Raw genomic sequence first — 12,779 nt, forward strand, 5'->3', positions numbered from 1 at the left:
AAAACCTTCCCAAATTAGTGAAAGATACCAACTTAGCCCCAAATCTCAAAAAATCCCAAATAGAATAAAAACAATGAAAACAAAAAAAGGAAAGAAAAATTACAAAATATATTTAGAGAAAGAATGATACAAATGAAGGTTAACTTCTCATCATACACATGGGAGGCCAAAAGACAACGTAATGACATATTTAAGATGCTGAAAAAAATTAAGCCAAAATTCTATACGTGGCCAAAATATGCTTCAAGAACACTCAGTAGACATCTCAGATAAACAAAAAATTAGAATACATTGCCAAAATACCTGCAATAAAGAAATGCTGAAAAAAGTTTTCAGAACGAAGGGCCATGATGCCAAATAGTAACTATGATCTTCAAAAATGAAGCAAATACAGGAGAAATAGTAAATATGTGGGTACATATAAAACATATTTTCCCCCTTTCTCCTTTTAACTACTTTAAAAGACATAAGACTATTTAAATCAAAAATTATAACACTGAACTGTGGAATTTATAATGTACAAATATGTAGTATACGTGAAGCAATAGCACAACGGGAGAGGAGGGAGTGAATGGTGTCAAGAACTGGGTAGGGTTTCAGATTTTGCCTACTTGCAAGTTAACAAGTCAGTCTGCCTCAGTCTCATGAGAGCTGACAGAAGACAAGAATCTCTGATGAAGGACAGTTTATTACTTACAGCAATAGCAGTGGACAGAATATCACATTTTTGTGCCAATTCCCTGAGCCCCAATTTCGACAAGGCAATGTGAAGAAGGCTAGCTGACACCTGAACACACAGTGGATAGCATTACAGGAGAGGAAATCTGAGCTTAGGGAACCCAAATCCTTTATAAGGGGTAGTAAGGATACCTTCCCCTTTCTCTAGAGGGAAACATTGTATCTTCCAAGGTTATTCACTACACAAACATCCTTGAAAAGATGGTCAGAAACAAAGGGCAGTCAGTACCTTGCTTACAAGATGTACAGAAATGTGAAATGCCTTTGGAGAACTGTCTCCCTAGAAATGGGAATAGAGGAATCAATACAATATTATTACAATTCAACTAATCCAAAAGAAGGCAGGAAAGGAGGAAAAACCCAAAAAACAAAAAGAGGGAGCAAGTAGAAAAGAAATACCAAGAAGGCAGACTAACACCTAACCATATTAAAAATTACGTTAAAGGTAAGGACCAAATATTCCACTTAAAAGTCAGCAATTGGGGGCTACCCTGTGGCCAAGTGGTTAGTTCGTGTGCTCCACTTAGCAGCTCAGAGTTTCACTGGTTAGGATCCTGGGTGCAGACATGGCACCGCTCATCAGGCCATGCTGAGGTGGCATCTCACATAGCACAACCAGAAGTACCTACAACTAGAATATACAACTATGTACTGGGGGCCTTCAGGGAGAAAAAGAAGGAAAAGACAAAAAAAGATTGGCAACAGATGTTAGCTCAGGTGCCAATCTTAAAAAAAAAGTCAGCAATTGTTAGAGAAGGTGAAAAAACAAGGCCTAACTACATGTTGTCTCTGAGTAAAAGAACGGAGAAAGATATACCACATAAACAGAAAGCTGGAGTAGCTATATTACTATCAGATAAAAGACTTCAAGATAATGAATATTACCAGTGATAAAGACAGACATTCCACTATAATAAAAATATATCAGAAAAACATATCAAGTGTAAATGTGTATGTCCCTAATAACAGGGCTTCAAAACCCAGGAAGCAAACTTGACATGACTAAAAGGGCAAACAGACACACACTCAATCATTATTGAAGATTTTTACATCTTCTCTCAGTGAATGATAGAACATTTAAAACAAAAGGTCAGTAAGAATTTAGAAAATCTAAATGAAACAAGTCACCCTGACCTATGGTCTATAGAACACTATACCCAACAATTACAGAACATAGGTTTTAAAGTGCATATAAAATATTCACCAAGATAGATCATATGTCAGGCCATTCAACAAGACTCAGTAAATTTCAACAATGTAAAAACATACAGAATATGTCCTCTGACTACAATGTAATTAAATTAGGAATCAGGAACAATAATATATCTAGAAAAAATCCAATTATTGGGAAATTAAATATTATACTTCTAAATAACCCAAAGCAAAAAAGGAAATTACAAGGGAAATTAGATATTTCAACTGATTGATAATGAAAACACAACTTCAAAATTTGTGGGATACAGCTAATTTAGTGCTCTGAAGGAAATTTATAGTTTTAAATGCTTAGTTGAGAAAAGGAGGCACTTAAAATCAATAACCCACGTTTCCACCCAAGAAAGTAGAAGAGAAAGACCAAAATAAACCCAAAGAAGAATTCTGCTTTCTGGTCCTACATGTGAAGAGATTGAAGTCATCACTCCCATCCTCACAACAAGAAAAAAGCTGAACAAACTGAAAAATCAACAACTCTTCTTAGATTCATCAGACAATTGAGATCACAGGGCAAACCTCTACCCTGAAAATTGAAGAGACAGTCGAAATCAGAGTCTCACAGCCTACCAGAAAAGAAGCCTGCATTTGAAACTAGTATCAACAGGAACACTTTAAACTGTAACTGACAAACTGCTGGAAGCTCAGTGCAGACTAACTTGAGAACTAATCAAAAACTGAGGTGCCTACTGCTGGTGGGAATGCAAAGAGGAGCAGCCACTATGGAAAAGATTATGGAGATTTCTCAAAAAACTAAAAATAGGAATACCATATGACCCAACTATGCCACTAGTGGGTATCTATTCAAAGAAATTGAAATCAACAATTCAAAGTGACTTATGCACCCCTCTGTTCATTGCAGCATTATTCACAACATCCAAGACACGGAAGCAACCCAAGTGTTCATCACCTGATGACTGGATAAAGAAAATGTGGTATATATACAATGGAATGCTACTCAGCCATAAAAAAAGACAAAATCACCCCTTTTGCAACAACATGGATGGATCTTGAGAATATTACATTAAGCAAAATAAGCGAGCCAGAGAAAGACAAACACCAGATAATTTCACTCATATGTGAAGATAAACAAACACATGGACAAAGAAAACAGTTCAGTGGTTGCCAGGGGAAGGGGGCTGCAGGGGGTGGGCACAGGGGGTGAAGGGGAGCACTTATGTGGTGACGGACAAGTAATAATGTACAAGTGAAATCTCACAATGTTGTAAACTATTATGAACACAATAAAAAAAGAAAAGACCCTGAGGTGCCTTTTGTAGGAGGGCCCCCTCACACTTTCATGATTTTTAGCTCCATCAGCCCTACCAAATTTTCACTGTGAAGATCAAAGAAAAATCCCCTCTTGTTTCAATCAGGGGAAGGGGCAAAGTAACCACTTGGAAATATATCTAAAACCTCTGTTCTCCTTAACAAAGCCTATACTCAAGGGAAACTATTTTACCAGAGCCTAAACCACTGGGGTTTTACCAAAACCTAACCAGCTTGGGGTAAGGGAAATATCCAACTCATGCTCATTAAAAAAGACTACAGAATGTTTCCCTTCTTCCACATCTTACCACCACATCAACAGGGCTCCTGTAAAACAAGAGAGGATGACAGCTAAAAGAACTGAAGCCTCAGACTCTATTCGAGGAGTCTCTAGGAAAACCCAAAGACAACAGGCAAGACGAACTGGGACACTAGAGGAAATTTTAGTCTCTGACAACAGAGCAACAACAAGCAGTAAGCAAAGCGTAACTTCTAACCAGACAAACATAAAATCTCACATTAAAAATCTATCTACCTCAGTTTGTTTTACCCAACACCTCATGTCTGGTTCTCAACAAAAAAAAATTACAAAGCATGCTAAAAGGCAAAAAACACAATCTGAAGAGACAAAGCAAGCACCAGAACCAGACTCAGATATAGCAGAGATTTTGAAATTATCACACTGGGAATTTAAAATAATTATGATGAATATGCTAAGGGTTCTTTTTTTGAGGAAGATTAGCCCTGAGCTAACATCTGCCACCAATCCTCCTCTTTTTGCTGAGGAAGACTGGCCCTGAGCTAACAGCTATGCCCACTCCCATCTTCCTCTACTTTATGTGGGACACCTGCCACAGCATGGCTTGACAAGCAGTGCATAGGTCCACACCTGGGATCCAAACCGGCAAACTCCAGGCTGCCAAAGCAGAACATGTGAACTTAACCACTGTCCTACCAGGCCAGCCCCTAATGGTTCTAATGGTAGTGCCAGAGGAGGAGTAGTGGAGAGTCAGGACTTTCACCACCACCCTACAGTAATGAGATCATCCTACCAGTGTCAGCAGAAACCACAAGGGGAGCCAGAACTCCCATCCCTCTTGTTTGTTTGGGCTGATATAACAAAATACCACAGACTGGGTAGCTTATAAACAACAGAAATTTATTTCTCACAGTTCCAGAGGCTGGAAGTCCAAAATCAGGGTGCCAGCAAGGTCAGGTGAGGGCTCTCTTCTGGGTTGCAGACTTCTCATTGTATCCTCACATAGTGGAAGGGGCAAGAGAGCTCTCTGGAGTCTCTTTCATAAGGGTGTTAATCTCACTCATGAGATCTCTGCCCTCACAACCTAATCACTTCCCAAAGGCCCCATCTACTAAGATCATCACATCAGGCATTAGGATTTCAACCATGAATTTGAAGGGGGTAGGGCACAAACACTCAGACCATAGCACCTGTCTAACAGTAAAGAGATCCTCACCTACACTGTGTGTCAAGGGAGACTGAGCAAGGAACCTGGACAGCTCTATCCAGTAGTAACAAGGTGGCACCCTTCTTCCTCTGAGTTAACAGTATCAAAAAGCCAATCAAAATAGAATGTTTAAATGAGATCCAAAGTATCATAACATAATACTCAAAATTTCCTGGTTTCAATAAAAAATCTTTTGTCATTCTAAGAACCAGGAAGATGTCAAACTGAACAAAAAGAGACAATAAACAGACACCAACACTGAGATAACAGATATTAGAATTATCTGACAAAGATTTTAAAAGTCAACATGAAAGTCATTGAATGATCATTTACAAACATGTCTGAAACAAATGAAAAATTAGAAAGCCTCGGCAAAGACTATAAACACAAAAACCTTACAGATCAAAACACAATTCTAAAAAATGTTCAAGTAATACATAAGAAGGCAGGAAAAATAAAACAGGGCAAACAAAAAATGAAATGATAGTCTTAAGCTCTAACATAGCTGTAATTTCATTAAATATAAACAGTCTAAATACATCAATTAAAAGAAGAAAATTAAGTGGGCCAGCCTGATGGCATAGTGGTTAAGTTTGCACACTCTGCTGCAGCAGCCTGGGGTTTGTGGGTTTGGATCCCGGGCACAGACACACACACCACTCATCAAGCCATGCTGTGGTGGCATCCCATGTACAAAACAGAGGAAGACTGGCACAGACATTAGCTGAGCAACAATTTTCCTCAAGCAAAAAGAGGAAGATGGGCAACTGATGTTAGCTCAGGACCAATCTTTCTCACCAAAAAAAAGAGAAAAAAAGATGAAAATTGACAGTGCTTTAAAAAACATGACAATTATATGCTGTCTACAAGAAACTCCAATTATAATGATATAGGCAGGTTGAAAATGGATTGGAAGATTGAACACAGTAAAGATGTCATTTCTCCCCCAAATAAATATATAGGTTTAACACAATTCCTATAAAAAAAATCTCAGCAGGATTTTTTGTAGATATAAACAAGACCATTCTAAAATTTATATGGAAAGACAAAGGAACTTTAGGAATAGCTAAAACAACTTTGAAAAAGAAAAATAACAATAAAGTGGGAGGAATTGGTCTACCTGATTTCAGGACTTATTCTATAGCTACAGTAATTAAGACTGGGGTACTGATACAGGTAATAGACAAATAGATAAATTGGCCAGAACAAAGAATCCAGAAATCCACACATTATGCCTAACTGATTTTTGACACAGGAGCTTAATGGAGGAAAGACAGCCTTTTGTGCAACTGGACATCCAGAGGCAAAAACAATGACTCAAAACAGACTGAGGACTTTAATGTAAAATGTAAAGCTACAAAACGTTTAGGAAAAAAAAATAGGAGAAAATTTCAGGTCTAAGGTAAATAGAGAGTTCCTAGACTTGACACCAAAAGCATGATCTATACAGAAAAAAAATTGATAAATTGGACTTCATCAAAATTAAAAACGTTTACTCCATGAAAGACTTTATTTCAGTGGATGAAAAGACAAGTTGGAGAGTGGGAAAAAATATTTGAAACCACACATTCAACAGAGGACTAGTATCTAGATTATATAAAGAGCTCTCAAAACTCAAGTATAAACAGTTCAACTAGAAAATGGGCAAAAGACATGAAGAGCCATTTCAATGAAGAGGATATACTGATGGCTAATAAGCACATGAAAAGATGTTCAACATCATTAGCCACTAGGGAAAAGCAAATTAAAATCATAATGAGATACCACTGCACACCTATCATAAACACTAAAATAAAAATAGTGACAACACCAAGTGCTAGTGAGGATGTGGACAAATTAGATCAGACATACATTGCTGCTGAGAATGCAAAATAGTACTGCCAGTCTAAAAAACAGGGCGGCAGTTTCTTAAACCCTAAACATGCAACTACCATATGACCCAGCAACTGCAGTCCTGAGCACTTATCTCAGAGAAATGACGACTAACAGTGATATTGTGATTTATATTAAGAAATGTACATATTGGTCTTCATCCATGGTTCCTAGCACACAGCTCCTAAAACTCTTATAACTTCCTAAGTGATACAGAATAATGCAAGCACCTTTTGTTATAATAGTTTTTTTGTCCTCAATCCTGAAATAGCTCCAGAGGATAAAGGTAAAAGGAGTGTCCTTTGTTATTCATAACAAGCCCTTTTCAACCACACCTGAGTTTATGTTAATGAGGTGATTTTGGAAAGCCCCTAGGTAACCACAAGATGGGGGCTGACTGCCAGGGAAATCAACCAAGTGAGTAGAGGGTTAGAACTTTCAGCCCTACCCCCCTGCCCAATCCCACTCTCCAACCTCAGAGAGGGACTGAAGGTTGAATTAATCACTGAACGCCAATGACTTAATCAATCATGCCTACATAATAAATCCTCCATAAAAATTCCCAAAGTATGGAGTTTGGAAGCTTCTAGGTTGGGGAACAGAGAGGTGCTGGGAGGGTAGCACATCTGGAGAGGGCATGGAGGCTCCACACCCCTTCCCCAAAGACTTGCCCTATGCATCTGTTCTATCTGGCTGTATCCTTTCAGAATAAACTGGCAATCAAGTAAGCAAACTGTTTTCCTGAGTTCTGTAAGCCATTGTAGCAAATCATCAAACCCAAAGAGGGGGTTCTGGGAACCTCCAATTTATAGCCAGTCAGTCAGAAACACAGGTGACAACCTGGACTTGTGACTGGTGTCTGAAGTGGGAGCAGTCTTGTGGTACTGAGCCCTTAATCTGTGGGATCTGACACTAACTGCAGGTAGATGGTGTCAGAACTGAGTTAAATTGTAGGATACCTAGTTGGTGTCCACAGATAACTGGAGAATAGCTTGGTGTGGGGGAAAAAACACACATGTCTGGCTCAGAAGTGTTCAGAGAGAAAAACAGCGAGTAGTTTTTTGTTATACTCACTTTCACATAAAAACCTGTGAATGAATGTATGTAGCAGCTTTATTTAGAACAGCCAAAAATTGGAAACAACCCACAAAACAAACTGTGGTACATCCATACCATGGAATACTACTGAGCAATAAAAAGGAACAAACTATTGATACTTGCAACAATTTGGATGAATCTCAGATAATTATCCCAAGTGAAAAGTGCCAATCCCAAAATGTTATGATCCATTTATATAACATGCTTGAAATGACAAAATTATATAAATGGAGAACAGATTGGTGGTTGCCAGGAGTTAAGGAATGGTGAGAGAAATAGGTGTGGCTATAAAAGGGAAACAGGAAGGATCCTTGAGGCGATAGAACCGTTCTGTATCTTAACTGCATCAATGTCAATATCCTAGTTGTGACATTGTACTTGTCTTATAAGATGTTACCACTGGGAGAAACTGGAAAAAGGGTACATGAGACCCATCTGTATATTTTTCTTTCTTTCCTTCTTTTTTTGAGGAAGATTAGCCCTGAGCTAACTATTGCCAATGCTCCTCTTTTTGCTGAGGAAGACTGGCCCTGAGCTAACATCCATGCCCATCTTCCTCTACTTTATACGTGGGACACCGACCACAGCATGGCTTTTGCCAAGCGGTGCCATGTCCGCACCTGGGATCCAAACCAGTGAACCCTGGGCCGCCAAGAAGCAGAACGTGCAAACTTAACTGCTGCGCCACCAAGCCAGCTCCTGTATATCTTTCTTAAAACTGCATATGATCTACAATTATCTCAAAATAAAGTTTAATTAAAAAAAATTTACTCATTTTTTTCTTTCTACATAAAAAACCATGAATGAAAAGAAAATGAAGAGTTAAAAACAAAGAAGCACTGGGGCTGGCCCCGTGGCCGAGCGGTTAAGTTCGCGTGCTCCACTGCAGGCGGCCCAGTGTTTCGTTGGTTCGAATCCTGGGCGCGGACATGGCACTGCTCATCAAACCACGCTGAGGCGGCGTCCCACATGCCACAACTAGAAGGACCCACAACAAAGAATATACAACTGTGTACCGGGGGGCTTTGGGGAGAAAAAGGAAAAATAAAATCTTTAAAAAAAAAAAAAAAAAAAAAACACAAAGAAGCACTTCCCTTTTCCTGCTTCAATATCTACCTTTCAACTGTAGCTACATGTGCTAACTACAGGATGGACTTTTTACTCTCCTGCAATTGGAAAATCTTTCATACATAAGATTAAATATAAAAATTGAAAACACGTTGTGATATAACGCCCTTACCAATGTTCCCTGGAAACGTCCTGGCTTCTTATACCATGCTCTGTTACCTTCCTCTTCACAGACACATAGATGATCCATAAGTCCATTACTATATACAAAGCATTTTCCTAACAAAGAAGATTCCAACAGTTAACAATTACTTCACACAACTGTATTATTTTTACAGATGAACAAACTGAAAGTATAATGAGTGGACTAGAAAATTATGAGGAGATATAACCTTGTCTTCATCTTTTGTTTTTTTTAAAAGATTTTATTTTTTTCCTTTTTCTCCCCAAAGCCCCCAGGTACATAGTTGCATATTCTTAGTTGTGGGTCCTTCTAGTTGTGGCATGTGGGACGCTGCCTCAGCATGGTCTGATGAGCAGTGCCATGTCCGCGCCCAGGATTCGAACTCACGAAACACTGGGCCGCCTGCAGTGGAGCGCGTGAACTTAACCACTCGGCCATGGGGCCAGCCCCACCTTGTCTTCATCTTTTAAGATGAAACATACATAATTTGATTTGCTTGATGACATAGCACTAGGCTCTAAACTCACAGTGGTGAAAAGGAATTGAGTAAATTAGCGGATTTTATATTTTCAGATTTGTAATAAGCAAATGCACACAGAAATAAATTCTTTTAGGTTTTCTGAGGGAATGGAGAAGGAAGATAAAAGAGGAAAACCTGTTTTGAAAAGTGAACAAGGGTGTACATCTTCTCTATTTGACCAGAAGAAAACTCCATGGTATACAAGGGAAATTCAGACAAAAATATATTATGAAATCTAATGCATATCTGTAAGTTGCTAAGAGAGATCTTAAAAGTTGTCATCACAAGAAAAAAAACTTTATGTGAGATGATGTTAACTAAACTTATTGTGGTAACCATTTTGCAATATACATATATCAAATCATTATGTTGATATATGTATATGTATATACCTAAAGCTAATAAAATGTTATACATTGATTATATCTCAATTGAAAAATAGATTATGGAAAGAAAAATTCTTAATCAAGATAAATAATGCTATGCTTTGTCCCTTTCTCCGTTATTTACACTGCTCAATCTAGACATCTGTCAGCTCCCACCTAATTTACTACAACTGTCTAATACCAACTTCTTTCCATTATCAGGCTTACTATTGCTACCAAAACTGTTTTCTCTGTTCAACCATACACATCCTGTGAGTTTCATAATACACAAGTCTAAGTGCCTCCTTCTGCTTTTAAGGCTTTCTTTAATGCATAGGAAATTATCTTACATTTAGTCTCTTCCTACAATCCATCTATGCATTCATTCATGTGAAAAATGCCTGTTGTTCATTTCATCTCACCCCTATGCATTCAACAGACTGGCATTTACATCTGAGTCAACTTTCTCACAGTCCAAACAGTCTGTTTTCTGCCATTTAAATATGTTTGAAATGCTTTATAAAGCTGTAAAAGATTGACCAAGGAACTGCCATTTTTTCCCGTCTAATAAAAATGTGTAAGTACTCTTCTCAAATTCCACATAAACTACACTGTCCAGCAATTAACCAAGCTGCCTGATAAAATAATGAATTTCCAATCACTGTATTCAAGCAACAGTTGGATGACTGTTGGATGAATGTTCTAGGATGGGCAGAGCTCTTGGACAAAGGAGGAATCTAGATCCTAAGGTCCCTTACAAGTATAATTCTGTTTTTACTTGTGAGGCATATATTCATACATAAAATTGTCCTCTGCTTTAATTAGTAGTTCATAAAGGTGTTATATGTGTTACATATATGTTTTGTGCCTAGACCTCATCATATACCACTAAGTGATGAAAAACTGTTTCTGCATGGGGTAAAGAGGTATCAATTTTCTTTTTTTTTTTTAATGTTACTTCCTTGTTTTTTTTGCTGGGAAAGAGTCATTCTGAGCTAACATCTGTTGCCAACCTTCCTCTCTGTCTCTTTTTTTCTTTTCCCCTCCCCAAAGCCCCAGTATATCGTTGTATGTTCTAGTTATAAGTCCTTTCAGTTCTTCTATATGAGCCACTGCTACAGCATGGCTACCGAAAAATGATGCGGTTCTGCGCCTGGACACTGAACCCAGGCCCCTAAGGTAGAACGTGCCAAACTTTAACCACTAGGCCATCAGGGCTGGCTCGAGATGCACCAATTTTTAAAAACTGACAAAAAGACAGTATGATTCAAACAAAAATAAATGCAGGGACCGGCCCCATGGCCGAGTGGTTGGGTTTGCACACTCTGCTTCAGTGGCCTGGGGTTTTGCCAGTTTAATTCCTGGGTTTGGACGTGGCGCCTCTCATCAAGCCATGCTGAGGTGGCATCCCATGTGCCACAACTAGAAGGACTCACAACTGAAAATGCATAACTATGTACCGGGGGACTTTGAGGAGAAAAAGGAAAAATAAAATCTTAAAAACAAAAAAAATGAATGCAGTAACATCTAAAAATGTAACATAACAGTTTCAGGATAACTAGCACACATACCTTTATAAAATGGGTTGTTTTGGGCTTGGAGTCGAATTTTAACAACATCAAGGGGTGTCACTATGAAGATACATAAATTTCAATTAACAAGTGGTACGTGTAAATTATACAGATATTTGTCTGAAGAACACAAAATACATGGAATCATACCTTTCCTCATGGCTACATAACGGGTAAGATTATCTTAAAATAGTTGTGAACGTAACATTCTAATTTTTTGCCCTTGAATTTTGTTTAAAGAGGACCAACGAGAAGACAAAGTAATTACTTCTGAGTACTGTCATTTATAATATTTCTACAACTATAATTCCACTAGCATTAAAACTAAAATACTAATATTTATAAGAAAATATGTTGTCTAAGCTAAAGAACAAAAGTTCCACAAGTCTATTTAAATATTTGAGAATAACTCTGTATTATGAGTAATCAATCATCAAACAATATTAGTCTTCCTAATCTGTTAAATTCACCTGTATCAAATAAAAACTATAGATAATGCAAATTTCAATTAGCTAGCCGTAAATCTTTTACCACCATGTTATGTTATTCCATTTGGGGAACAGCACAGCAAAGGAGAATGCTTTTAATTTGCATGCTATATTTTATCTAAGTAGAAAAAAGTGCCACACAGTGGTTCTAAGAAAACTTTTCCTCATCTGAGAATGAGGAGGTCACATTAGATGATCTCTAAGGTCTTTACAACCCTAACGTTCTGACCTAAAGTAAGATAGCACATTCTAAAGCAATTAGTTTGTTTGTTCTAATCATTTATCTTATTTAAATGAACTAGCCAACTTAAAGTCATTAAAATGTTAAACTATCACCTAACTATGTCATCTGGCTGTTTCTATAAGAAACAGACTACAAAAAACAGAAAAATGTGGTCCAGAGAAATTTGCTGTTAACGCAAGCAAAGTAAAACATAATTTGTATTTGTTGCTACTATAAGTTACCCAAATTCTGTATTATTCATTATGCTAATATTTTATTCTATTTACTTGTTTTCTATTTTAAAAAAAGATAATAGAGTCATAAAAGTTTAATAGAATATTTAATATTAATATTGATAGGGACCTCAAAGAACCTCACAGACAGTAAAATCCAAATGGAATCACTGACTCATTCAGTTACATAATCTACATCAGTGGCAGTATTCTACCTATTAGTGATGTCAGTACAGCTCCAGTACAAGAGGCAAGCATTTGTTGAAGAGGTGTCACTTTGATAATCTGTGTTCCCCCTGCTTCAGGATCCATATTTTTAACTAACAGAAGAAAAATCTGGTAAAAAAAAAAGGCAAGAGGCAAAATAAAAGCTTAATGGAAAATGTCCTCAAAATTGACTGCAAAAAATTAAAGAAATGATAAAAACAATAATCAGTATTAATATCAAAGCACATGTTGTTGACCACCATCAAAA

The 12,779-nt window shown here is 37.5% G+C and overlaps 1 protein-coding gene across 12 annotated transcripts in view; it reads right to left on the bottom strand.

Annotated features, from left to right (window-relative positions):
* SLC25A40 (solute carrier family 25 member 40) overlaps positions 1–12,779 on the bottom strand; it is a 73,042-nt gene that overhangs the window by 35,280 nt on the left and 24,983 nt on the right. For all 12 annotated transcript variants that reach the window (XR_006526218.2, XR_006526219.2, XR_011502827.1 and 9 more), the window contains 3 exons: positions 12,520–12,640; positions 11,361–11,420; positions 8,893–8,999 (listed from right to left, as the gene is read on the bottom strand). Coding sequence is in view for 8 of the 12 variants with exons in the window: in XM_044767892.2 (XP_044623827.1) it covers positions 8,893–8,999; positions 11,361–11,420; positions 12,520–12,616 (264 nt within the window). In the remaining 4 variants the exon portion in view is untranslated. The remainder of the gene's footprint in view (positions 1–8,892; positions 9,000–11,360; positions 11,421–12,519; positions 12,641–12,779) is intronic.

This window comes from Equus asinus, chromosome 1, assembly GCF_041296235.1.
Source record: "Equus asinus isolate D_3611 breed Donkey chromosome 1, EquAss-T2T_v2, whole genome shotgun sequence".
Taxonomy (NCBI): Eukaryota; Metazoa; Chordata; class Mammalia; order Perissodactyla; family Equidae; genus Equus; species Equus asinus.